Below are 27279 nucleotides of genomic sequence, written 5' to 3' on the forward strand. Positions count from 1 at the left end.
TTTTCCCTGCCTCCAAACCAGCCCCAGGGTGAAAGGCCAGAGGCCTTGTGTGTCAATCTCAGCTGAGTGGTTCATGAGAACAGAAGACCCAGTAGGTCTTCCCTCATTCCCTCTGTTCCTTCTGGATGTCTTGGTGTCTCAGGATACTTTTTGGCTGCATGTAACTGAAACCGTGAGTTAAAGTGGCTTTAAAAAGAAGCAAACGTATTTCACACAAAGCAAGAGGTCCACAGGCGGGGAGTGGGCTTCAGGGCCGGTTGATTTGGCTCTCAGAGCTGTTAGCAAGGACCTGGTTCCCTAGGCTCATTCTGTCTCTTTGCTCTGTTGTCCCAGGTAACTGCTGGCACAGTGGCTACAGCAGTACCAGGTGTCACATGAGAGAGATCCATGACCAGAGGAGGAAGGAGGGTGGCATGCTAGTACTTGAGATCTCAGTACTCTGGAGTCAGGCTATGTGGAATTAAATCCTGGCTCCAACACTCACTAGCTGTTTGACCCTCGGCAAGTTTCTTAATCACGCTATACCTCAGATTCTTAATCTGTAAAATGAGGGATAATAATACCTAACTCAAGAGAATCAAATGGGTTATTTTAGCTAAAGCACTTCGAATAAACAGTGGCTGGCATAACAAGTCCTCAATCAGAGTTAGCTGTTCTCTCTGTAGCTCTTCCATGGGATGGGGAAATCTTTCCCAGGAGCACTCCTAACAGACGTTTTGGCCAGAACTGGGCCACTGTGACCTCTCCTGACCAATCACCAGCAACGGAAATGCAATTATCTTAATTAATCATACCAGTTCTCCGGCTATAGGTGGGAGCAGCCTCCCTGAGGCTCATGCTACATGTGGGGGGTTGGGAGGGTGGGGTAGTGATAAATGAACAAAATCAAACTCTGAGAGGGAGGAGGTAGTGGGAGAAAGCACGAGGAAGAGAACTGTGGTAGCTCGGCCAATAGCCTGCTAACTGCAGACAGGTGATGGAAGCTATCCTAGATCGTCCAGCCACCAGTTGACCCCCCAGCTGACTACAAATGCAGAGTTCAGTCAGGCTGACCCAGACCAGAAGAATTCCCCAACTGACCCACAAGATCATGGGCTAAATAAAATGATCATTGTTTTAAGCCATTAAGTTTTAGGGTGTTTTGTTACACAGCAAATGCTAACTAATATAGACAGGGACAAGTCAGCCTCCTCTCTGTGCACCCAGCATCACCCAGAATAGGGCCCAGCTCTGTCTAGGGTCTCATGGAGCAGTCCCCAACTTTCACCCTTCCCCCAAACCCTCCAATAGACCCTGCCCCAGCTCCCTCACAAGCTGTGTTCTTCCTGGTGCCTGTGGAACAAGGGCAAGGGGGGACAGCTTATATAAAATGGGGGCTGCCAAGTGGCAGGTCTTTACATTACACAGAGAGACTCATCTATGCCTCACGACAACCCTATGAGGCAGATGCTCTTGTCATTTCACAGATAAGAAAAATGAGGTTTATTATTTATTTATTTATTTATTTTGGCCACACCACGTGGCTTGTGGGATCTTAGTTCCCCGACCAGGGACTGAACCCAGGCCCATGGCAGTGAAAGCGTGGAGTACTGACCACTGGACAGCCAGGGAATTCCTGAAAAATGAGGTTTAGAGAGAGCAAAAGATTCATCCAAAACCACAACAGAGAGAACAACTCACCTGGTTTTGCCTTGAAGCAGGAACTTTTGCCAAGGCCACTCTGAGGCAGGCACAAGAAAACTGTCACATAAAAATGCAAATCAAAAAAAAAAATAAAATGCAAATCCACTCTCACCAAGCAATACAATGCACATAACCACACCCCTGACTGCAATTAGTGGGGACTTTCATGTTCTATTTGTATTCACTGAATGATCACTGTATAAGAGTTTTACAATATCAAAGGTAATACATATATATTACTTTATATATTACAGGGAGAGAGGGACTGTTAGAAATTTAATTGGGGATTTTATATGCAATTGGGAGCTAAACACAAAATATCACACTGTGGCCTGCCCAATTATTCATTCACCTAGCAATTCAACAACTATTCCTAACGCCAACCAACGGTAGAGCAGGTCCCATGCAAGACGGATGCAACGTGGTCCCTGCCCTCATGGACTTCAGTCTAACAGAGGAGACAGATGTTAAACAGATAACCACACAAATGAAGAAATTAATTATACCTGTGGTATGTTCTTTGTGGCAAAGACAAGCGTCACCAATAAGTCCCATGCTCCCCTACATGCCCTAGCCTCTCTTACAGTCACAGGACTAGTTCTGACCAATGGTGTGTGTGTAGAAGTGACATAGGGGTGGTCACTTCTGGGCTAAAGCAATTGAAAGCTGATGGGCCTCAATCCCTGTCTTTCCCTTCCACAGCTACCTTGAGGCCATGCGTTCCCTTAGCTACAAGATAGAGGAGGACCACCAGATCCACACTGGATTTTACTGAGCAAGAAATGAAGCTTCCTATGTTAAGTCTTTGCAATTTGGAGTTTGTCTGTTGGGCAGTTAGTGTTAATTACCATGACTAAGAAAAACTTGCCACAAGAGAAGGAAGGAAAATTCTCTTCCCCAGTAACTAGGCTGTATCAGTCTTTGCTGCATTACAAACCCCCAAACATAGTGGTTCGTGATTGTCTGTGTCAGCAGTTCGGGCTGGGCTCAGCTGGTCACTCATGCGGCTGCAGGCAAAGGGCGGCCCACCAGGACAGCTCAGCTTCACTCACTTGTCTGCTGATCGGCAGGCTCCAGGGAGCCTTGGCTAGGATGGCTCATCTCGGCTCTACGTGGTCTCAGCCTCCAACAGGCTCAGCGCTGGCTCCTTCATGTGGTGGTCTTGGGGTTTCAAAAAGCAACAAGGAAGAACAAATCCCAGTGCCCAAGTTGTGCTTCTGTCACATCAGCGTGTCCCACAGACAGATCCAGGAGGTGGGGAAATTAATTCTCCCTCTCAGTGGGAGGACCTGAACATAATATGTGCCCTTTTTTTTTTCTTCAATATACAACATGAGGTATACTTGATCAAGTAAGTTGACTACAGTGTACCTAAAACTGAACCTGCAGGTAGTAGATCCCTGGGCCAATTGCTTGGTGTCTCTGGGCCTCAGCCTGTTCCCCTCCTTTTGTGTGGCTAAGCCCTGCCCCTCCCTTGAGGCTGGACCTGGAGACTCTTCAGAGCGGGCATGCCCTCCCCTGCACACTGAAGCCCACAGAACAGGTTTCTCAGAGGTGGTCAGTCAGTCCCCTAGGGTGCTTGTTTAAGATGCAGATACCTGAACCCTGCCCAGATCTAGTGAGTTAGAACACTTGGGGTTCTGCATCTTAACAATCACCCTGGGTGATGCATCCGAGTTGGAGAACCTCTGTGTTTGGAGAAATCCTGCCTCCTTGGGGACTCAGAGAGCTCATGTTAGCTCCTCTCTGGGTTGTTTGCAAATGGGTGTAAAGTGGGCGTAAATTCTACCTGCCTGTGATGCTAGGATGGGCTCACAGATGTGGGGGGCTTTATCAGGTCAAAATCTCAGCCACCACCTAAGTTGTACCAGCATCCTGGGGAGAGACATATAGCCCTCTTTCCCTCCTTGTTCTCTCTCCCCTCACCTGGCTTTGTGGCTCTGCACAGCACTTAGCACCACCTGGCAGGACATTCTCTATCATTTGTTTGTGTGAGTTTCATAAGTCCAAGGATATGCTTTGTTTACAACTGTCTCCCTGGCTCCAAGAAAAGTGTCTGGCACACAGAGCTGCTCAATAAATGTTTGTAAATGAAAGTTGTTGCTGTGTAGATCCTACACGCCTAGAGCAGAGCCAGGACACTTATTAGGGATGGTTAATGTTTACGGGCACATGCTACATGCCAGGCATGGTTCTAAGTACTTTATATGCACTCTCTCATTTGATATGTGACAGCCAGATGGCCCTCGATGATCTGCAACACCTGGTATCCATGCCCTTGTATAGTTCCCTCCTACCCTGAGCTGGGCTGACAGTGTAACTAATAGGAAACTGTGAAAATAAACGAGTATGACTTTAAGTATAGGCCATAAAATATATTATGGCTTCTGCCTTGTTCTTCTGGATCATCTGTTCTGGGAAAAGCCAGCTGCCATGTTGCTAGGACACTCAAGTACCCTATGGAGAGATACATGTGGTAAGGAACTTACACATTCCGCAAATAACCAGCACCAACCAGGCCTAGGAGTGGGCTTTCTTGAAAGTCAATCCTCCAGCCTCAGTCAGGCCTTCAGATAACTGAAGCCCCAGGCAACATCTTAACTACAGCCTCTGAGAGACCTTGAGCCAAAAACTACCTAAGAAACTGTTCCTGAATTCCTAACCCATAGAAACTCTGTGAGATCTACATGTTTATTATTGTTTTAAGATGCTAAGTTTTGGGGTAATTTGCTATGTATCAATAACCAATAACTGATACAGATCCTAAAAACAGCCCTATGAGGGAGGGACAATGATGATCACCATTGTACAGAGGGAGAAACTGAGGCCCAGAGAGGGGAAATCTTTTGTCCAGGGCCACACAGATAGTGTAACTATGGGACTGAACCCAGGTTTGAATGACTACAGAGTCTATCCACTGGGATGAAAAATGTCCAAAGTGAATGCCAGCTCTGCCCTTGAAGGACCAAGGCTAAGACCAGAACACATGAAAGAACGTATCTGCCTCCAGTACAAATTTGTGCTGGTGACTTCAGGGCTCAGGTGAATGTGACCATTATAAACCAGCAGGCTCAGAAGAAGAAAACAAGGCAATAGGAGTGAAAACCAGCAGAAACAGACACTCAGAGTTCAGATAGCAATACTATCAGATAGACACTATAAAACAGAAACGTTTAATGTGCTTAAATAAATATATAACAAGTTTGAAACTATGGCCAAAGTATAGGAAACTATATCAAGTAACAAAGTGGATTTGAAAACCTAAAAGAACTTCTAAAATGAAAAATACAATAACCAAAATAAAAAATTCAACAGATGGGTTAAACCACAGATTAGATGTGGCTAAAGAGGGAACTAGTGAGATAGAAAGCTGACATTAATCACAGAGTCAAGAGACTCCATAAATTTTTACACACAGACACATCATAGTGAAAATGTGAAAACACCAAAGACAAAGAAAAAAATCTTAAAAGCAGTCAGAGGGAAAAAATCCAGAGAGATTACTTTCAAAAGAACAACAGTACAACATGGATGAACGTCAAAAACATTATGCTAAATGGAAGAAATCAATCACAAGGAACCATATATTGTAAGACTAAATTTATATAAAGTGTCCAGAATAGGAAAATCTATAGAGACCGAAAGTAGACTAGTGCAGAGGGGGTTAGAGAGTAGGAGATAGAGAGTGTCTGCTATGGGTACAGGGTTTCTTTGGGGGTGGTAAAAATGTTCTAAAATTAGGGACTTCCCTGGTGGTCCCGTGGTTAAGAATCTGCTTTCCAATGCAGGGGATGTGGGTTCAATCCTTGGTCGGGGAATTAAGATCCCACATGCCGCAGGGCAACTAAGCCCACGCACTCTAGAGCCCGTGTGCCACAACTAGAGCGCCCATGTGCCAAAACTACTGAGCCTGCATGCCACAACTAGAGAGCCCATGTGCCACAACAAAGAGCCCGTGCACCACAACAAAAGATCCCGCATGCTGCAAGAAAGATCCCGCATACTGCGGCTAAGACCCAATGCAGCCAAATAAATAAAAATAAATATAAAAAAAAAATGTTCTAAAATTAGATCATGGTGATAGTTGCACAACTCTGTACTAAAAACTATTAAATTGTACACTTTAAATGGGTGGATCTTATAGTATATAAATTATTTCTCAATAAAGCTATTTAAAGAAAGAACAGCAGTTAGATTGACAGGTGAAGATGTTTTAACAGCAACAATGGAAGCCAGAAGACAATGGAATGCTGTCTTCAAGGTGCTAAATGCCAGCTAAAATTCTATACCCAGCAAAAATGTCTCTCAAGAGTGAGGTCTAAATAAAGATTTTTCAAACAAAAACCAAGAAAGTTTGTCATGAGAAGACTCACCCTACAGGGACTTCTAAAACAACAGTTCTCAAACTTGGCTTCTCATTACACTCACCAAAGAGCATTAAAAACTCCTGATGCCTGGACCCACCCCAGATATTCTGAATCAATTGATCTGAGATGTGACCTGGGCATAGGATTTTTAAAAGTTCCCCAGGTGATTCAAACATACAGCTCAGGCTGAGAACCTCTGTCTTATGGGATATATTTCAGGCAAAAAGAAATTGATCCCAGATGAAAGTCTGAGATTCCTTCATTCAGTTAACGTAATCCATGGGCAACTATTATGTGTTGGAAACTGTTCTAGACACCAGGAACACAGCAATGAGCAAAACACACAAAAGTCCCCACCCTCTAGAAGAGGGAAACAGCCAAAAGATAACCAAGATAAAGAAGTAAAATATGCTGTTAGTAATACATGCTTTGGGAAAAAAATGAAACCAGGAAGAATATAAAATGCTGGATTTAGCTGTGTGTGTGTGTGAAATTTCAGATAGAGTGGACAGGGAAGACTTTTGGCTAAAGACCAAAATAAAGGGCAAGAGCAATCCATGAAATATTTGGGCTATGGCAAGTGCAAAGGCCCTGAGGTGGGAGTGTGTCTGCCTTGTTCCAGGATCTGGAGGCCAATGGGTCTTGAGTGGAGTGAGCCAAGAGGATAGTAGTCAGAGAAGGAGCGGTGGCAGTTGCAGGCCTTGGGAGGACCTCGGTTTTCACTTTGAGTGAGATGGGAGCTATTGGGAGTGTTTTGAGGAGTGGCATGGCTTGATTCTAACAGGGCCCTCTGGCAGCTGGGTGGAAAAGGGATTGTAGTGACCAAAAGGGGAAGCAAGGAGCCCAATGAGGAGGCTGGTGCAGTACGCCGGAGGAGAAAGGATGGAGGTGGACTGGGATGGGGGGTGGAGGAGGTGAGAGGTGACAGATTCTGGAACTATCGTGCAGGCCGAGCCCATAGGATCTGTTGATCTATGGGATGAGGGGTGGGAGAAAAGTTCAGGGGTGGGAAGACTGGAGGATGCAAAGAGCTTCCAGCCTGTGCCCGGCGAAAACAAACTTCACTAGTGGCCCAATCAAAAGGTGGAGAGTGACCGCCGAGAGGCAGCGTCCGGCTGGCTAAGGGTGGGTTCCTGAGGCCGTCCGGCCTGGATTTAAATCCAGCTGCGTGGCCTCGGGCAGATCAGAAACAAACAGAGCCTCTATTTCTTCTGCAAAAGGAGCAAGGACCGGCCCGCCCGCCGCTGTGCTGGCAGCTGGACTGAGGCGGGGCGGTCTCCACGTCGCTCCCCGCCCCTCCCGGCCCCGCCCACTCCCCCACCCCTCCCGCGGCGCTGCCGGCTAGGCTGCTCCGGTGAGTGAGGGTCTAGGAGTCCGGGTCCGGCCGGGGGCGGGGTGGGAACGCCTCGGACTGCGGGACAGAGCGCCCCGGACCGCCGAGATCCGGAGCAGGGGCCGCCGCCGCCGCCGGGTCGCCGGAACGGGGGGAAGACCCAGATCCCGCGAGACTCTTCCGCCGCACTTCCGGGGCCGCCACTTTCACTTTCTTTTCCGTGGAGGCTGCTCCCCTCCCTCTCCTGACTGACAGGGGCCGCTCCGCGGGGGAGGGAGTTGGGCTGAAATCCAGCGACCCGGAGGGCGCTTTTCCCCTACAGGGAAAAGGGGAGGCCCTCCTCGGGGACTCGCAGCGCCCCTGCTGTGCGTCGTCCCTCCCCGCCGCCAGGCCTGTCCCGTTTCCTCTGTTGCCCTTTGCGGGCTTGGCTTGGTGCCCCCTTTCACCTTCCACGCGGGGTCCCGGCCCGTTCCCTATCCCAGGCCCCATCCCCGGTCCTCGGGTAGTGTGATGCTACCCGACTGCCACCGGGGACACCGAGGCACAAAGAAGGTTTGGGCCGCGCCAGAGGCCACCGGCCTGGACTGAGTTGCTCGTGGTCGCCTGTCCTCTAGCAGGTGACCGGGAGGTGGCTTTTCCCCGGAGCTGCAGCCCCCGCCTGGGGGGATGGGCACAACCACGCCAGATGGACGAGAAGATCAAGAAAGGTGGGCACAGACTGGAGGCGACTGAGAAACTTCGGGGGGAGGGGGGAGGGGCATTAACCCTGTCCTCCCTCTGCCCACCTGCCCCTCAGTTTCCTCCGTTGGGGCCTGGTTCCTTCCAGGGGCCTCTTGTCATTCATTTATTTGATGCCCCTGAGGCCTCAGTGGGCCAGCTCTGCTGGGAAGGGTGTAGGGAGCTCCCAGAGGACACGGGAGACCACCCAGGCTGGTGAGGGAGCAGACCTCAAGGGTCGTTGCCTTCCCCCTGGCCCCTTCCACCCAGCGTGGGAGAACTTAAGTTAGGTCATGTCACCAACCTGCTCACATACCCTCCTGTGCTCCTTGTTCTTAGAACAAAGCCCAGAGCAGTTGGGTAGCCCACAGGCCTGCTGGCTTCGCTGACCTCTGCCTTCCCCCATTGGGCCCCTTGGTCATTCTGCTGGAGCCCCACCGGTTTCTGTTCTAATCCAGCCATTTCTTGCCCAAGGCCTTTCCCTTTCCCTTTCTCTGTACCTGGAACACTTTTGCCCAACTGGGTCTTGACATACCCAGCTTCTCCTCCTTCAGGTCTCAGCTTCAATGTCACCTCCTCCTAGAGGCTTTCCCTGATCTCCTTACCCTGTTCATTTCCTTGCCAGCATGGATCACAATCTGAATCTTTTTCTTTTGTTAAACTTGTTAATTGTCAGCCCAGTCTTACTGGGCTGGGAGGTCCATGAGAAGAGGGACCCTGTTTATCTTATTCACGGTTGAAGACCAGTTTCTGAGACAGTGATTGGCACAGTGTAAGAATTCAATAAATGTTTGTTGTATAAATGAGTGGAAGTATGGGGGGACCTGGGAGTATGAAGGGAAAACAGAACCAAATAAGCAGGGAGGGGGAGTGGGGAGTGACAGAGAAGGCCTACCAGAGAAAAGGGACTTTTAAGCTGGGTGCTGAAGGATATGTAGGAGTTCACCAGGAAGACAGAGAGGAAGCAGCATGTACAAAGGATCACCTCCTTCCTCACCCCCTTAACCCCAGCTCCTGAAAAATAAACCCTGTGCTAACCTGCTTCCACTGTGGATTTCAGCTGAGGAGGTGGCCCAGAGACTCACCCGAGCAGTGGCTGGCGGGGATGAACAGGTGGCTATGCAGTGTGCCATATGGCTGGCAGAGCAACGGGTGCCCCTGAACGTGCAACTGAAGCCTGAGGTCTCCCCGACACAGGATATCAGGTGAGGAGTACATAGCTGACCAGGGACTTAGGGCTTCCTGAACCCCAGTGGGCCGCGACATAGTCTTGCCTATAGAACAGTTAAGTTATTCTTAATGGCAGGTTCTGGTGTCAGGAGACCTAGCTTCAAACCCCAGCTCTGTTACAAATCAACTCTGAGATCTAGGGCAGGTCACTTCACCTCTGAGTTTGTTTTTTTCATTTAAAAAATGGGGCAATATTAGTAGCTGTTCTTAGAATTGTTAGGAGATGTATTAGGGTGTTAGGTCTCATATAACAGAAAGAAACATATTAACAGTGGCATAAACAAGTTTGATGGTACACAGTCCAGATGTGGAGGCTCTGCTCCCTGTAGTCCTCAGAGACTCATGCTTTTGTCTTGTTACTATGCCATTCATGGCCTCCATTCTGAGGTTCACCTTATGGTCCAAAATGGCTGTTCCAGTTCTAGCCATTGCATCAGCATTCTTGTCAGCAGGAAAGAAGAAGGGAAGAAGGGCACCCCCTCCCACTCTCCTCTTAAGAACAGAGCTCAGAAAGTTGCACACACTTCTTCCACTTAACTCCCAAGGCCAGAACTTATTCTCACAGCCACCCTCAGCTTGAAGGGAGGCTGTGAAATACAGCCAGGTATTCCACTAGAATTCAAGGCAAGGGTTAATGGATACTGTTAGTCTGCCCCAGGAGACTTAAACTTGATGCTGAAATGCTTAGCACGGTGCCTGGCACATGTTAATCACTCAATAAACGTTGTTTTTTCCTGCTTTTTTCCTGCTGTGTAGTAAGACAATAGTTTTACAGTTTCTAATTTTAAGTGGTGGATCCCATTTGATTTTGTTTTATTGAGATATGATTGACAGACCATATTCAACAATTTAAACAATTCACCAATTTAAAGTTTATAATTCAAGGCTTTTAGTATATTCACAGTTGTGCAACCATCACTGTAACCAGTTCTAGGACATTTTTTAAGAAACCCTGTATCTGTACTTTTTTTTTTTTTTTTAATTTTTTTGGCTGCTCTGTGCCCCTTGAACCCATGCCCCTTGCAGCAGAAGCTTGGAGTCTTAACCACTGGACCACCAGGGAAGTCCCAAAACCCCATACCTGCTAATAGTCACTCCTTATCTCCTTACCTTTTTTTCCCCAATCCCCCCAACCTTAGGCAACCACTAATTTACTTTCTATCTCTAGCAATTTGCCTATTCTGTAAATTTCATATAAATGGAGTCATACACTATATAACCTTTTGTGGCTGGCTTCTTTCACTTAGCATCATGTTTTCTAGATTTATCCATGTTGTAGCACGTATCAAAACTTCATTCCTTTTTATGACTGAATAATAATCCATTGTACGGATATACCATATTTTCTTTATTAATCAGTTGATGGACATCTGGGTTATTTCCACTTTTTCGGCTAACATGTACAACGCTGCTATGAACATTTGTGTCCAAGTTTTTATATGGACATATTTTTTCCCCAGTTTTTTATGGCTGTGTTGGGTCTTCGTTGCTGTACGCAGGCTTCTCATTGCGGTGGCTTCTCGTGTTGCGGAGCATGGGCTCTAGGCACGCGGACTTCAGTAGCTGTGGCTTGAAGGCTCTAGAGCTCAGGCTCAGTAGTTGTGGCGCACGGGCTTAGTTGCTCCGTGGCATGTGGGATCTTCCTGGACCAGGGCTCGAACCCATGTCCCTTGCATTGGCAGGCAGATTCTTAACTACTGCGCCACCAGGGAAGCCCTCCCCAGTTTTATTGAGATATAATTGGCATATATAGTTAAAGGTATTGTGACTTATAATAAGAAATATATATTTGTCTTCTTCCTGGTCTTGGCACAGAACTCCTAAAACACTTGGAATTTCTTAAGTGATGAGAATAATAAAGGTGCCTTTTGTTATGTTAGTGAGGTGACTCTTGGACTGCCCCTAGATCACCTAAGGATGGGGGCTGGTCATCAGAGGAACCAATCCTGTGTTTAGAGGACTGGAACCTTCAGTCCCATCACCCTGATCTCCGGGGAGAGGAAAAGGGCTGGAGGTATCATGAGTGGCCAATGGATTAATCAATCATGCGCATGTAATGAAGCCTCCATAAACACTCAAAAAGACAGGGTTCGGAGAGCTTCCAGGTTGGAGATTTGGAGAGAATGGCGCCCCTTCTCACATACCTTGCCTATGCATATCTTCTATCTGGCTGTTATAGCCTTTTATAATAAACCAGTAATATAGTAAATAAATATTTCTCTGAGTTCTGTGAGCTGCTCTAGCAAAATAATCAAACCCAAGGAGGAGGTCGTTGGAATTCCTAACCTATAACCAGTCAGTCAGAGAACAGGTGACAACTTGGGCTTTCAATTGGTGTGTGAAGTGGTGGGGCAGTCTTGTAGGACTGAGCCCTCAACCTGTGGAAGCTGACGCTGTCTCTGGGTAGAGAGTGCCAGAATCGAGTTGAATTGTAGGACGCCCTGCTGGTGTCTGAAAATTGCTTGGTGGTGTGTGGGAAGCCTTCCCCCTCCTCCCCCTTCCACAGGTTGGAAATTGAGCCTCAGAACCATTTTAGGTGTATGACATAATGATTTAATATATGTATGTATTGTGGAATGATTACCGCAGTAAGTTTAGTTAACATCCATTGCCTCACATAGTGATAAATTACTTTTTCTTGTGATGACAACTTTTAAGATTTACTCTCTCAGCAATTTTCAAATGTATGATACAATATTGTTAACTATGGTCACCATGCTGTACATCACTTCCCCAGAACTTATTTATCTTAAAACAGGAAGTTGTTCCTTTTGACCACCTTCACCCCCCACCCTGCCAACCAGTCTATTCTTTTTCTCTGACATCAGTTTTTTAAAATTCCACATATAAGTGAGATCATACAGTATTTGTCTTTCTCTGTCTGACTTATTTCACTTAGCATAATGACCTCAAGGCCCATGTTGTTGCAAAGGGAAGGATTTCCTTCTTTTTATGGCTGAATAATATTCCATTGTGTATATATACTGTACATGGAAACAACCTAAGTAACCATGAATGAATAAAGAAAATGTGGTGTTTATGTATACAATGGACACATATTTTCATTTCCCATTCTGTGGGTTGTCTTTTCACTGTATTGATAGTGTCCTTTGAAGCACAAGTTTTTAATTTTGACGAAGGACTGTTTATCTGTTTTCTTTTGTTGTTTGCGCTTTTGATGTCATCTAAGAAACCACTGCCTCATACATGGTCATAAAGGTGTATCCCTATTTATTTTTTTAAGAGGTTTATAGTTATAGCTCTTACATTTAAGTCTTTGATCCCTTTTGAGTTAATTTTAGTATATGGTGTGAGGTCCAACTTCATTCTTTTGCTTGTGAATATCGAGTTATCACAGCATTTTAAAAAATAATTTATTTATTTATTTATTTATTTTTGGTTGCATTGGGTCTTCGTTGCTGCACACAGGCTTTCTCTAGTTGCGGCTAGCAGGGGCAGCTCTTCGTTGTGGTGCATGGGCTTAATTGCGGTGCGTGGGCTTCTCTTTGTGGTACGCAGGCTTCTCATTGTGGTGGCTTCTCTTGTTGTGGAGCACGGGCTTTAGGCACTCGGGCTTCAGTAGTTGCGGCGCAAGGGCTCAGTAGTTGTGGCTTGTGGGCTCTAGAGCGCAGGCTTAGTAGCTGTGGCGCACGGGCTTAGCTGCTCGGCAGCATGTGGGATCTTCCCGGACCAGGTATTGAACCCGTGTCCCCTGCATTAGCAGGCGGATTCTTAACCACTGTGCCACCAGGGAAGTACCTGCATTATTTGTTAAAAAAACTATTTTGTCCCTTTTTAATATCTTGGCACCTTTGTTGAAAATTAATTGACCATAAATCTGAGGTTTATTTCTGGAATCTATTTCTATTCCATTGCTCTATGTCTGTCCTTATGCCACTAACACACAATTTTGATTATTATAGCTTTGTAGTAAGTTTTTAAAATAGAAGCATGAGTCCTCCAACTTTGTTTTTCTCTTTCAAGATTTTTTTTGGCTATTCTGGGTCCTTTGTATCTCCATATGAATTTTAGGATCAGCATGTCAATTTCTGCAAAAAATGTCAGCTGGGATTTTGACAGGGATTGCATTGAATCTGTCGATCAATTGGCCATTTGATTTAAATAAAATACTTGAGTATTAAATGGCATTGTAGTTTCTGCTATAAAACCTACCACTACACACAGCTTGTTTATATCAGTTGTACTTGTTACTCCCACAGCATAATTTAATTAGCTGTTACATCAATCAATAAAACATGAGTGCTAAAAGAGAATTGTGTCTATGAAAACTAAGTTGATCGCTTTAGAAAGACAAGATAGAGATGAGGCACCAAAAAAACCTGTTATCATTTTAGGGTGGGACATTTGTAAAAAATATGGTAAAAATCCAGAAGGGCTCTGTACTCAGATGCTTTGAGAGTGTAAGTTTTTGCTCCACTTTGAAGAAGCTGATACTGGAAGTCATAGACCATGTATAATGCGTGTGGTTCATACAAAAAGAAAAAATCATGGGGAACTCCAGTAGCAGATTTGTACTCAGAAAAAGCCATTGGCCTTTTACCTAGAGATTGGCCATTGAATGTGCATTTGTATCCTGTAAGGTAAAATTAAGTGTTAAAGTCTGCAGCTGTTTTTGCAGTTCTTTGCTTTAACGATTTTTCTGACTAACTGATCACCACTGATCCTGATGACATTAGATATGAGGGTTCCAACTGTACTTTTCTGTTATTGGTGTTAAGGTTATAGCTTTTAGATTTTGTTTCCTAAGTAAAATTCAGGCTTCTATGCTTTGCCTCTAGGTTGATTCTAAAAATGTAAACCCACTAAAATAGCATTTATAGTATTTTGATTATGGAAATATTACTCAGTGTAGAATAAGTAGTGCAGTTGAAACTTTATGCACTTTCATGTTTCAAAACCCCTGTTGCTTGAAGAAGAATGTCTTGAAGTTTAAGATCTCGTCCTTCTTTAAATTTCCTTATACTTTTCTTCCATTCTCCTGCATCAGACTCAGCTATTTTTTTTTTTTTCTTGTATTTCAAAAACTTTTCATGTGGAGAGGTGAATGGTAAACTTTTGGCGTCTATACATGTCTAAAAATTTCTTATTTCCCTGATAGTTGGCTGGGTGTTGAAAATCATTATCCTGAGGAATTCTGAGGTATTTTCTGGAGTATTTTAAAGCAAGTCTCAGATTTTAGTTCATTCATAAGTAATTTGATATGTCTTTAAAAAATGACCTAAAAAAATAACCTCAATACCATTATTACACCTAAAAAATTAACAATAATTCCTTAAAATTCCCTAATACTGTATTTATATTCAACTTTCCTTGATTATCTCGTTAGTTTTTTTGTTTTTTGTTTTTTGGCCACACCACATGGCTTGCAGGATCTTAGTTCCCCAACCAGGGGTTAAACCTGGGTCCCCAGAGTCCTGACCACTGGTAACTCCCTCCTTAGTGTTTGTTTATAGTTGGTTTGTTCCAATCAGGAGCCAAAGGAGATCAAATAGCATTTCTTAATGTTGTCTGAGTCTCTTTTATTCACTTTCTCTATTTTTAGTGCCATTAATTTTTTTTAAGGAACCTGGTCTTTGACCTCCAGAATTCTCCCACATTCTGAGTTTATGAATTGCCTCCTCATGGTGTAATTTAATATCTCTCATTTTCCTTGTGAACTTGTAGTTGGACCTAAGGTTAGGTTAGTAAGGAGTCACTGTTACATTCACAGGAATTCTTCCTCATTTTCTGATTGTTTCTTGCTGTTCTTGCTTTAAGGATGTGGGGTTTTCCCAAATCACTCTGGAGGTTCTAAGTGGGCTTTCCTGTTGTTGTTCTACACCCTAATTTTTCTGTGTCCTGGGATCAGTTCTGTTTTTTTGTCTTAGCCCTCCCTTTTCATGCTTTTGGTCTTCCAAAAAAGTTTGAGCATCTTTGAGAAGGTTGGTGTTTAAAACCGCTTTCTGTGGAATAATACTGTTTGGGTTGAAATCCTGCCTCTAACAGTTATTAATTGTTTACTTGGCAGAGCCACTGTAACCTATCTGTGCCTCCCGTTTTTATCTCTAAAATAGGGGTGACAACAGTACCTGCCTCATGTGTTCACTGAGAGGATTACATGAGTTAATACATGTTAAGTGCTCTGAAGAATCTTGGCATACAGTTAATAACTGTTGTGGTTTGGCTAAGGAGCCAGTAATAGCCAATAATAGAAGAGGTTGGAGAGCTTGGGAGGGGCCAGAGCATGGAGGCCCTTGCCATGCCACAGTGAGTTTGGATTTTATTCTGAGAGCCATGTGGAGCCATTGCAGGGGCCTGAGCAGCGAGTTCTGATACAGGAGGAAGCACAGGGGAGTGGGAATCCAGGAGCCGGCTGGTGGCTGAGGCTGGACCTGCGGCCCCTTGCCCTCCCCGCAGGCTGTGGGTGAGCGTGGAGGATGCGCAGATGCACACGGTCACTATCTGGCTCACGGTGCGGCCGGACATGACGGTGGCCTCCCTCAAGGACATGGTGAGTGAGGGGCAAAAGGAAGACACGTCAGGGCGGAGGTTCCCCTTTTGCCCTGCCTCTCTCTACTCTGCTCCTCCCTCCCCACACTCCCTCTGCATCCTCCCTGCCAGGTGTTCCTGGACTATGGCTTTCCGCCAACCCTGCAGCAGTGGGTGATTGGGCAGCGCTTGGCCCGGGACCAGGAGACCCTGCACTCCCACGGGGTGCGGCAGAACGGGGCCAGCGCCTACCTCTATCTGCTGTCAGCCTGCAACACCTCACTCAACCCTCAGGAGCTGCAGCGGGAGCGGCAGCTGCGGATGCTGGAGGGTGAGGCTCTGCTCCCGAGCGGTGTGCGCTCTCCTGGGGCTGTAGGGGAGACGGAGCAGGGAGCAGAGCCCGGGGGCTTTCCGTCAGGAACGTGCCTGGAGGACCTTATCCATAGTGGGGAAGAGAGGACAAAGGACACCCCAGGAAGGAGCCATTTTGGGAACCATTTAGAGAACAGCTGGTCTAGGGGAGAGGGGCTGAGCTCAGTCCCCGCCCTGGCATTTATCAGCTGTGTGACCTCAGGCAAGTCTCTTCCCATCTCTGCTCTTCAGTTTTCTAAATCTGTAAATTGGATATGATAATAGCTAGTTTTTATTCTAAATTTTTTACTTCTTATTCTGAAATATTTCAGACCTACAGAAAAGTTGCAAAATTGTATAAAGAATTGTATAACGAATTCTCATGTGCTTTTCATGTGGATTCCCCAAATATTAACATTTGACTATATTTGTTTTGCTTTATCATTCTCTCAGTATTTATTTATGCATAAGTAATTTTTTGGAACTGTTATGAGAGTAAGTTGCAGATACGTTGTCCCTTTCCCCTAAATACTTGTGTGTATTTCCTTTAAATAAAAAAAAAAGGGTCATTTTCTTACTACATATACCTATCAAATTTAGGAAATTAATATTGATACGGTCCATTGATCTAATGGACAGATCTTGCCCAAATTTTACCAGTTGTCTCACTAATGTCCTTTATAGTGAAAGACCTGGCCCTTGGCCTCGATGTCTCAGTCTTTTTCAGTCTTTGGTCTCCTGTCTTCCCTTGGCTCTCCTGTTGTTTGAAGAGTCCAGGCCAGTTTTGTTTTTTGTTTTTCTGTCCCATGTGCCCTCATGAATGGATTCAGATTCAGTATTTTGGCAGGACTACCTCAGAAGTATTGTTCATTCCTCTAGGTGCTACACTTAGGAGCATAGGAGATCAGTTTTCAAGCAGGGTTTTTAAGCTGGGAGGACTCAGGAGCAGTCGTGGGTGGAGGAGGGACTCTGACCTTTGGGAGCCAGGACACTCGGCCAGGTCTGGACCCACCCGGCAGGACCACCGAGCTGGAGACTCCTCCGGAAGGAGGGAGATAGAAGGGGGCAGGGTGGGGGGGCTGTCAGTGCAGGGCCTGGGGTTCCTGGCTGGCCCAGGGTGTAGATGAAATGGGCTGCAGGGATCCGCCACCCCTGAATCCTCCTCCCCAGATCTGGGCTTCAAGGACCTCACGCTGCAGCCACGGGGCCCCCTGGAGCCAGTCCCCCCGAAGCCCGGGGGCCCCCAGGAGCCGGGGCGGGGGCAGAACGACGCCGCGCCAGAGCCCCCGCCGGTAAGCTGCCCAGTGCGCGCCCCTGCGCCCCTGACCCGCCCGTCTCGTCTCCCTGCGCTCACTGCCCCTCTGCCCCCAGGTGGGCTGGCAGTGCCCCGGTTGCACCTTCATCAACAAGCCCACGCGGCCCGGCTGCGAGATGTGCTGCCGGGCACGGCCCGAGGCCTACCAGGTCCCCGCCTCGTACCAGCCGGACGAGGAGGAGCGAGCGCGTCTGGCCGGCGAGGAGGAGGCGCTGCGCCAGTACCAGCAGGTGGGCGCGGACCCCGGACAGACACCTGCAGACTGGACGGGGGAGGCATAGGCCAGGAAGGGAGGCACCTCCACATTGCCGCTCCTCCCCCTGTTGCTGCCCCCTCCTGATCACACCACTGGTGGTGACCCTGCACTTGACTGTGACCGGCCTCTCCGTGAGGTCATCCTGTCGCTAGGACCCTGCTCCCCGGCTGTGATGCACACCCAGGCTTATCTGCCCCGCCCCCCCCAGTGGGCTGTGGCGCTGCCCCTGGCTTTGACTTACACTCTCACTGTGCACACGAGAGTACCGGGCTCTGACCCCAGCATCCTAGCTGAGACCCTGACCACTCCCCCATCGCCACCCCTTTGTCGGCCTGTGACCTAGCTCTTGCTCCACTCAGCCCTGACCTCACCCTGAATCCTACTATTCCTGACCTCCCCTTCCTCCCTGGCTGTGGCCCACCCAGACTTCCTAGGATCTTGGACCTAGCCCTTCACCGCTCCCTGGGAGATTGACCCAGCCCTCTGTCCTGCTCCTCCCACAGCCCCACCCCCATCATGTTACGCATGCATTGATTACACAGATACTTAACCCTGAGCGTTCCCCCATTCTCATCGGATGCTCCCATCCCCCACTTGGACCCAGTCTGCCCTTGTCCCACCCCGGCCATGACCTCACTGCTGGTCCCATCTACAGCCTTGGCCCGGACCCTGTTCTCTCTCCCGCCTTGCTCTGCTCCCTCGCTTTATCACCACCTCCCATACCCCTGACCTATTCTGTGACCTTGACCCGGCTCTGCCTTCACCCCCCTGGCCCTAGCCCTGCCCTGCTTCTTGGCAGAGATGGGAGCCCTGCTACTCCTGACTCCCCGCTCAGACCCTGGCCCCTTCCTTTCCAAACGCCATCGCTCCCTGGCTTGACAACAGGTTGCAGCCTTAACCTGCCAGTGCCTGGCCCGCCTCCTGCCCCACCCCCACCCCACCCCCCTGTTTCCTCGCCTCCCGCCCCGCCCAGCTCCCGGCCCCTCCCTTCCCAGCATCTCCTGCGCCTAACCTCAGCTTGCCCAGTACCACCCCCACCGCAGGATCCTGCCCCCCGAGACCCTCCCCGGCCTGGCAGGTTTGACCCATCCCCTGGTCCTGCGCCCTTGTGGCCCGCCCCTGAGACCCTGACCCGCCCCGCGGCCCCACCCCCGTGTGCCCAGCGGAAGCAGCAGCAGCAGGAGGGGAACTACCTACAGCACGTGCAACTGGATCAGCGGAGCCTGGTGCTGAACACCGAGCCTACCGAGTGCCCCGTGTGCTACTCGGTGCTGGCGCCCGGCGAGGCCGTGGTGCTGCGTGAGTGTCTGCACACCTTCTGCAGGTGCGGCCCTGACCCCACCCCCAGCGATGTAGTTCCTCACGGCTGCGCAGTACCCATGGCTGAAAGGGGGTGGGGTGCAGTGCTCTTAACATCTCTTTGGACGCCCATAGAAACCTGCGAGGTAGCCACTCTCTCCCCTTTTTGCAGAGGAGGAATGTGAGGTACAGAGAGGCCAGCAACTTGCTCGAGGCCACACAGCTCAGGCATTCTGTCGCCAGAGCATGCGCCCTTCCACACAACCGCCAGGCCCATGTAAGGCCTGGGTTCTGGCCTGGCAGCCCGTGCCAACCCCGCCCTGACCCTCGCTGGTGGACAGCCTGCCCTCTGAGGCTCCACACCTGGCCCTGGGCTGTGGAGAACGTGTCCTCCTTCACAGCACACATTTGATGAGCTGCCCTGGGTGCCAGGGACTGGGCTAGGCCTGGGGATCCAGGAGTGAACAAAAAAGCTCATTTTCCGCCTCCTGAAGCTTACATTCCTGTGGGCAGGCCGATGTTAATCAAATAATCACTGATATAATTGTAAATTGTGCCAAATGCTAAGTACCAGTGGATTATGATAAAAGTAACAGAGGCCCTGCCCTACAAGAGGTCTGGGAAGCCCCTAGGGAGGCTGCACTTGAGCAGACCAGGGGGTCCAAAGTGGGCATGTGCCTGGCCTGCCTGTGGCAGCAAGGGGTCAGTGTAGCTGGAGCAGAGGGATGGAGGGGGTTAGGGGATGGGGGCAGAGAGGTATTAGGGAGGGTGAGCCACCGGGGCTCTCAGGTTTGCTCTGGGCGGGATGGGATGGGAGGCTGCGGGGAGGCACATGGTAGCCCCAGGGAACCCAGTGAGGAGGCTCCTGCAGTCCTGCAGGCGAGGTGGTGGGACCTGGGCCGGAGTGATAAGGGTGGCAGTGGGGTGGACAGAAGTGATGGGTTGGTGGGAGGGATCGGAAGGAAGGGAGGTATTGAGGAGAAGCCCGCCTGGGGTCAGGCCTCACCATGTGAGGGCTGGAGTCCTGGGGGCTGGAGTCCTGGGGGATGGGGTTCAGATGACCCCTAACCTCCCCACCCCTTCATACCTCCCCCAGGGAGTGTCTACAGGGCACCATCCGCAACAGCCAGGAGGCCGAGGTTGCCTGCCCCTTCATTGACAACTCCTACTCATGCTCGGGCAAGCTGCTGGAGAGGGAGATCCGGGCGGTAAGGCCTGGGGGAGGAAGGGGCACACCCCCTGTCCCAGGAAACTGGGCCCTGAGCTGGCAGGTGGGAACCGGTTTGAGAGTCCCAGGCTCAGGCACCAGTCATTTATCAAGAGCCTTTTCTGTGTGGGATGCTGGAGGCCCAAGGGGTGGGCAGGACAGGAACTAGGGGAAATACCTAGTAAAGAAAACACCTTTATGAAGAAAAGACAGCAGAGCAGTTAGCAGGGGGGAATTCTGGGGCCAGATGGCCTGGTGACCTCAGGTCAGATATGCAGCCTCTCTGTGCCTCAGTTTTCTCATCTTGGTTGGGGTCAGAGAGTTAGTTTCTATTTCAAGGGTTGTGAATATTATAGTGGAAGACGTGTAAAGAATTTGGAGTAGTGCTTGATATGTGGTATCAGTTAGCCCTTGTATCAGTTAGCTTCTGCTGTGTAACAGATTACTCCAGACTCAAAACAACCACCATTTATTTAGCTTATGAATCTGCAAGTTAGCAATTTGGGTTGGGCTTAGCTGGATGATTCATCTGGTCCAGGTTGGGCCTGGCAGAGCTCAACTGGGCTTAGCTGGCAGGTCCACTGTCATGGACTGGTGTGATGGTCTTATCTGTGATGGCTGGGATGACAAGGCCTCTTTCCACTTTGGTCTCATCCACCCCAGGCTGGCCAGGGCCTGCTCATGTGCTGGTGTCTCAAGGATCCAAGAGCAGCCAGTGCAGGAGAGCTTTCCAAGGCTGCTCACTTGCTCCTGTCCCTTTGGCTGAAGCAGGTCACATGCTTAAGCCCAGAGTTTGTGTGGGAAGGAACCACCCAAGGGTGTGGAGTTGGGGAGACGTGAACAAATAGGGGCCACTCCTCCCGCAGCCTTTCACAGGGCTGTATGTGTCTGCATGTGTGTGTTTTCTATTATTATTAATGTTATTATTATCAAGTTATGCCCCTGACCGCTGGTCATCTTGAGCAAGTGCTCTCCCTTCTCTGCGCCTCCATTTACCCATCTGTAAAGTGGACTGTTGGACTTGATCAGTGGTTTTTAAACTGCTGGGGAATGGCCTTCCCAGAATTGGGCATCTTGGAATTCCCAGGCCAATATGGAGGCAGGGCCAAAGGTGGCTGAGGTCCAAATGAGAGACCCCCACCACCGCATATACAAGACCCTGTTTCTCCACATCACTTCTGCCTATTTCCTACGATGCTGCTTCTCAGAACCCCCTAAACTTTACCAAGTATTTCCTGGCGCCTAAGGGGTTCTGCCTCAGGGGAAAAAGGGCAGACAGAAGGGGTGGGCCCTTGGGAACTCCCAGCCTTTACACTAAGAGAAGCCCCATTTTTAACTGTTGTTTGTGGGGCACCTGAGAAGGGCAGCTCTGGCTTCCTTGCTCTTGCCTGGAGAGGCCCCAAGACATAGATCATTCCATATGTCCTGGCACCCACAGTCGCTGCCCAGAGGCTTTCCCTGTCAAACCCACCTCTGCCAAGGGGCATTGTGATGGGGCCAGAGTTCATGCCAAGGAGCTGCAGGGCTCATGCTTCCCTGGAGCCCCTGGACGTTGACCGAAGCCTCAGAGAACAGTCAAGTGTGGCGGAGAAAGAGGAAGGGGCAGGGATCAGCAGAGTAATGCAGTGGAGGTGGTTTTACAAAAAACATACCTAAACCACAAGAACCAGAACAGAAATCAAAGAGAAAAATCACCCACCAACTCTGCCATCCCAGAAAATCTCTGATTGCATTTTCTCCTGTTTCCTTTGGTGTCCCTGGGTAGACATGGTTTTTTTTTCTTTTTAAATTAACTATTAAGGTATACCTTGCACACAATAAAATTCGTCCATTGTAAGCATGCAGTTAGATGAGTTTTAACAAATGTAACTCTTAAGACTACCACTCAGTCAAGATACAGAACATAGGCATGATTTTTACCTCATTGTAACCAGTGTAGGTACAACAACTTTTGCTATTTTGCTACAAAACCTTTCTAAAGATTATTATAAATCTCCATGGCATACATCCTATTTAGTTCTCTTCTCTTAATAATTCCAGTTTCTGGAATTATTATTAATAATTAACATCAATAATTATTAATATTAATAATTACTAATTATTATTAATAATTCCTTCCAGTTTGTAAGGAATGCTTCAGGGAACATTTTGCATGGTGTCTCTTCCTTCTTATATATTATTTTCTTAGGATAAACTTGTAGAATATGTCTCAAAGGGTCAGAAAAGTTTGGGATGGTTGAAACATTATTGCCACATGACTTTCTCAGAGTGCTGTGTACCAGGGTGCTAGTTTAACCACATCTTCCTGGCATTGCTTGTTATTGTTTTTGTCCACTTTTTCCCCTTTTTAAACCATTGTGGTAAAATATATATAACATTTACCATTTAACCATTTTTTAAGTATACAGTTCTGTGGCCTTAGGTGTAGCCACATTGCTGTGCAATCATCCATCTCCAGAACTTTTAACCTACTTTTTTTTTTTCCTTTTTTTTTTTTTGGCTGAGCCATTCTGCTTGCAGGATCGAACCCACGCCCCCTGCAGTGGAAGCACAGAGTCCTAACCACTGGACTGCCAGGGAATTCCCTTAACCCACTTTTTGAATGGAGTTTTTAACACTGCTATGTTGGACTTTATGGGTTGGGGGCTTCCTGAGGAATATTTGGTGGCCAGCAGGGCACACTGTCAGGTGTTCTGAACCCAGAGCACCAAGGCTGTGGTCTGCTGGCAGCTCCTGAGCCCCGAGGATTACCAGCGATTCCTGGACCTGGGCATCTCCATTGCGGAAAACCGCAGTGCCTTCAGCTACCACTGCAAGACCCCGGACTGCAAAGGATGGTGCTTCTTTGAGGATGATGTCAACGAGTTCACCTGCCCTGTGTGTTTCCACGTCAACTGCCTGCTTTGCAAGGTGGGGACAGGGACCCACACTGCCCAGTCACTCTGGTCCTGCCAGGAGCTCACTACCATTCCGACTTTGTTCCCCTGGGAAGGGAGCTGGGATACTGACCTGGTTGCCATGACTTAGAGCTGTGTGTCAGTGGCCAGGCTTGGCTTGGGCCCTGATCTGAGCCTAAGCCTTAGACTGAGCCCTGAGCCCGGACTGAGCCTCTGAATAGTCCTGGCCCCAGACTGAGCCCCGATCCTGGCCTCTGATGAACCCCGATCCGTCACAGACCAACCCCAGCCCTGGCCCCAGACCGAGTGTCAACTCCTATCCTGAACTGAGCCCTGCCTGACCCTCACCTCAGGCCATCCCTGCCCTCATCCTCTCAACAGGTGACCACAACAGAGACTGGTCTCGGGCGAGTAGGCAGGGCTGAGCCTTCTCGCAGCCCTGCAAGCTCACTTTCAGAGCATTAGGCCTACAGCCAGGGCAGAACCCGGCCGGCGACGAGACGAGGGGCTGCGGTTTAGGGATTTCTGTGCCTGTCAGGACTTAAAGTAAATAGGTGTATATGATTATTATCATATGTGATGACCCTGGCTTCACCTACCTGGCCTCAGGGTGTGTGTGATTTACAAAGGAAGGCTCTGTCACTGACACCACGTAGAAGCGTTAAGTGCTTATGCGGATGCCTGCTCTGGTCTTCGCCTCTCTAACTCCCCGGGGAACTTCCTCACCTCGAGCCCCTCATCCTGCTGCAGGCCATCCACGAGCAGATGAACTGCAAGGAGTACCAAGACGACCTGGCCCTGCGCGCTCAGAACGACGTGGCTGCCCGGCAGACGACGGAGATGCTGAGGGTGAGGCTGGGTCACGGCGCAGGGCCGGGGATTTGAGTTCGGGGAGGGCTGGGGACTTCTCAGAGAGGACTGTGCTTCTTCCAGCCCTGGGGGCTGGAGCTCCTGCTGGCATCACGCCCATGCAGAGATGGGACTCAGGACGAGTGGCGAGCAGCAGGGAGTGTCCGGGTGGAGAGAGGAGGCTGCAGACGCATGGGAGAGGAGGCTGCGGGCAGCCAGGCCTGGGTGGAGCAGCATGGGAGCGTGATTCTGCGACTCGGGGGGGTGGCCGGTTTCTCTCTGCAGTGGGGCGGGGGCCAGGGAGCGGGGCTGGGCCTAAGGTCGGCACCTGCTCTGCTGCAGACCATGCTGCAGCAGGGCGAGGCCATGCACTGCCCACAGTGCCAGATCGTGGTGCAGAAGAAGGATGGCTGTGACTGGATCCGCTGCACTGTCTGCCACACGGAGATCTGCTGGGTCACCAAGGGTCCTCGCTGGGGCCCCGGGGTGAGTCCCCAGGGAGCACAGGGCTCAGGGGTGCTGTGGGAGAGTGCCTGAGTGTAGAGATTGGACAGGTCAGCCCATGGACCAGTTCTAACCCCACTGCCTGCGTTTGTGTAGCTCATGAACTAAGAACGTTTTTTACATCTTTTAAAATGGTTGAACATATCAAAAGAAGAATATTTCATGACATGTAAAAATTATATGAAAGCCGAATTTTAGTGTCCATAAGTAAAGTTTTATGGGAGCCCCGCTCATTTGTTTGCATACCGTCTGTGGCTGCTTTTGCGCTACAAAGGCAGAGACCGACTGGCCGGGAAAGACTCAGGTAACTGTCTGGCCCTTTACAGAAATGTTTGCCCACCCCTGCCCTAGAGGACAGCGGCCAAGGGTGTGGGTGGGAGTCAGAGGTAGAGGGGTGGGTCCCCGGCTCTGGCACACATTGACCATGTGGTTAGGCTGTTACTCCCTTCCCTGAGCCACAGTTTCTTCATCTGTGAAGTGGAGATGATAGCTGGGCCTCAGGCTTATTGTCAGAATCATATGAAAAAATGCAAGAGCAGTGCTTAGCGCGGTGCATCTGTCACATGGTGAGCGCACGCATGGTGGCTCATGGTGGCTGTCATTGGGAGGAGTGTTCCTGGAACTGGGGCTCGGCGTTGTCCGTACAGGCAGACAGTGAGACAGGTGGAGGTGGAAGGAACACACTCTCATGCCGCCAGTGTGCTCACCCACCCCGAATATGCAAAAATCCATCAAGTCCTCTCTGGCTCCAGGTCTAGGGGTGGGTAGCCAGACCGCGTAATTGAGGCTGCTACGGGAGCCCAGAAAGGCCGCCCAGAAAGGCCGCCCAGAAAGGCCTTAACGGCTGCCTCCATCCGGTAGCTGGGGCTGAGAGGGTCATCTTAGCAGGGGGATGTGCCCGAGCCAAGGCCCAGGGTGGGAGTCTGTGCTTTGGGGGTGTGATGGAGTGCATGGGGGAGGGGCAGGGGCCCGCTGTCTTCATTGCCCTGACCTTTTCTCCTCTCCCCGCTCATCCTCTAGGGCCCAGGAGACACCAGCGGGGGCTGCCGCTGCCGGGTGAATGGGGCTCCTTGCCACCCCAGCTGTCAGAACTGCCACTGAGCTGAGGATGACCTGGTCCCCATGCTGACCCAGCCCCACATCTGCAAGCTGCTGTGGGACAGGGCTGGTGCTTTGGCTCTGATTTCTGGCCTGGGAGATGCCTTTGCGCTTGGCTGAGACAGGGGCCCTGAAGAGGCCAAGGCCCCTGAGCTGTGTGGATGGCCTTGTTTGCTGTGGGCATTGCAGAGGCCCTGCCTGAGCTGGCCATTGTCCGCGGCTGCATCTGCCCCAGTGCCTTTGCCCTTCCTGGGGCTTGCCAGCCAGACCTTTCATCTCCTCTCTGTGGCTCCCATCTCTGCCTAACCCAGCCTTAAACACAGCCCTGGCCGGAGGCCTTGCTGGATGGAGCCTCTGAGAGCCCCGTGTGAGTCCACACTTCCCTCATCCACCTTCCTCGTCTGCAGGACGCTGAGCACTCACAGCCTACCACCTCCCCTGTCGGCTTTCTGGGGGTGACTTTTCTCTGGCTTTGCTGTTGGAGGCCTGGGGCCTCTTAGAATTGCTGCTAATTCTGCTCAGAGCCAAGAGGGAGACCTGGCAGTTTCCAAAGACAGCCCAGCTGGTCCAGCTTCCGTATCTCCCTCTTTGCCGCCTGTGTAAACTAATTAAAATGGTTTTCCAGGGGGCTTCCCTGGTGGCGCAGTGGTTGAGAATCTGCCTGCCAATGCAGGGGACACGGGTTCGGGCCCTGGTCTGGGAAGATCCCACATGCCGCGGAGCAATTGGGCCCGTGAGCCACAATTACTGAGCCTGCACGTCTGGAGCCTGTGCTCCAGACCTCCAGGCCTCTCTGTGCAACAAGAGAGGCCACGACAGTGAGAGGCCCACGCACCACGATGAAGAGTGGCCCCCGCTTGCCGCAACCAGAGAAAGCTCTCACACAGAAACGAAGACCCAACACAGCCATAAATAAATAAATTAATTAATTAAAAAAAAAGGTTTTCCAGGAAGGGATGAGTGTGATGTCGTGAGAGGGAGCAAAAGGGTCATGGGCTGCGACTGTACACGGAGACAGGCAGGATCCCAAGCTCTCCGGGAATTGCAGCCAAAAGTTGATGTGTTGGCCCCCGTCAGTGTAGAACGAGGGTGCGGCTGAGCACTGGGATACTTGCACCGGCCTGAGCACCCCTGCGCCCACTCGAGGGGCAGGATGCTCTGGGTCAGCGCTGGCCTGGACAGGCAGCTTGCAGTGTGTTCAGAGTCCACAAGGCGGGGTCTGCAGGTCAGCGTGGGCATCAGGGGGAGGGAGGGGCCGAGGCAGCAGCTACAGGCTGGCAGGAAATTCTTGCTGCAAACTTCTGACCTCTCAGTGGGCATCCAGTGTCGGAGAACAGAGATATTTCAGGAAGAGGTGAACCTGCTGCAGTTGCGGGTGAGATTGTGATCCTAATTTTTAACATCTCAGACAAGATGGCACAGTATTGGTCCAGTGCTGTTTACTAGGCCCACTCTGTGCTGGCCAGAGATTAATAAAACACGGTTCTGGGCATCCATTCTGTTTTTACCTCATTCTCTGACCCCGCCTACACCCCTCCCACCCCCCACTTTGAAGGCCAGCACACTGTCTGAGCCGGGATGTGGATCATCATTACAACAGGCGCAGGGCGTCTCTGCGACTCAAGGTCTGGACTCCAGGTTCCAGGAGTTGGGGCATGTCACTGGGGCGGGGCAGAAAGGGCTT

At 49.7% G+C, this 27279-nt stretch overlaps 1 protein-coding gene across 2 annotated transcripts; it reads left to right on the forward strand.

Annotated features, from left to right (window-relative positions):
- Positions 1–7351: 7351 nt before the first annotated feature.
- Positions 7352–27091, forward strand: RBCK1 (RANBP2-type and C3HC4-type zinc finger containing 1). Of its 2 annotated transcripts, XM_082361446.1 has the most exons (13): positions 7352–7404; positions 7998–8090; positions 9161–9305; positions 15748–15841; positions 15952–16150; positions 17341–17462; positions 17542–17715; positions 18905–19065; positions 20137–20248; positions 22978–23157; positions 23895–23993; positions 24336–24479; positions 25518–27091. In XM_082361446.1, the coding sequence occupies exons 2-13, from the start codon at positions 8069–8071 to the stop codon at positions 25596–25598; spliced, it is 1533 nt and encodes a 510-aa protein (XP_082217572.1). In that variant the 5' UTR covers positions 7352–7404; positions 7998–8068; the 3' UTR covers positions 25599–27091. The 2 variants fall into 2 exon arrangements, with proteins under 2 accessions (XP_082217572.1, XP_082217573.1); XM_082361447.1 differs by lacking the exons at positions 7352–7404; positions 7998–8090 and having other exon boundaries at positions 9174–9305; positions 15669–15841.
- The last annotated feature ends 188 nt before the right edge of the window (positions 27092–27279 follow it).

Source organism: Balaenoptera borealis, assembly GCF_965194805.1.
Source record: "Balaenoptera borealis genome assembly, chromosome: 16".
Classification (NCBI taxonomy): Eukaryota; Metazoa; Chordata; class Mammalia; order Artiodactyla; family Balaenopteridae; genus Balaenoptera; species Balaenoptera borealis.

Bases quoted from the DNA above. Each gene is read 5' to 3' on its own strand.
- RBCK1 (XM_082361446.1), top strand. From the start codon at position 8,069: ATGGACGAGAAGATCAAGAAAG. The intron at 9,306-15,747 runs GTGAGGAGTACA...CCCTCCCCGCAG, and splicing joins TCCCCGACACAGGATATCAG to GCTGTGGGTGAGCGTGGAGG. The intron at 23,158-23,894 runs GTGGGGACAGGG...ATCCTGCTGCAG, and splicing joins TCAACTGCCTGCTTTGCAAG to GCCATCCACGAGCAGATGAA.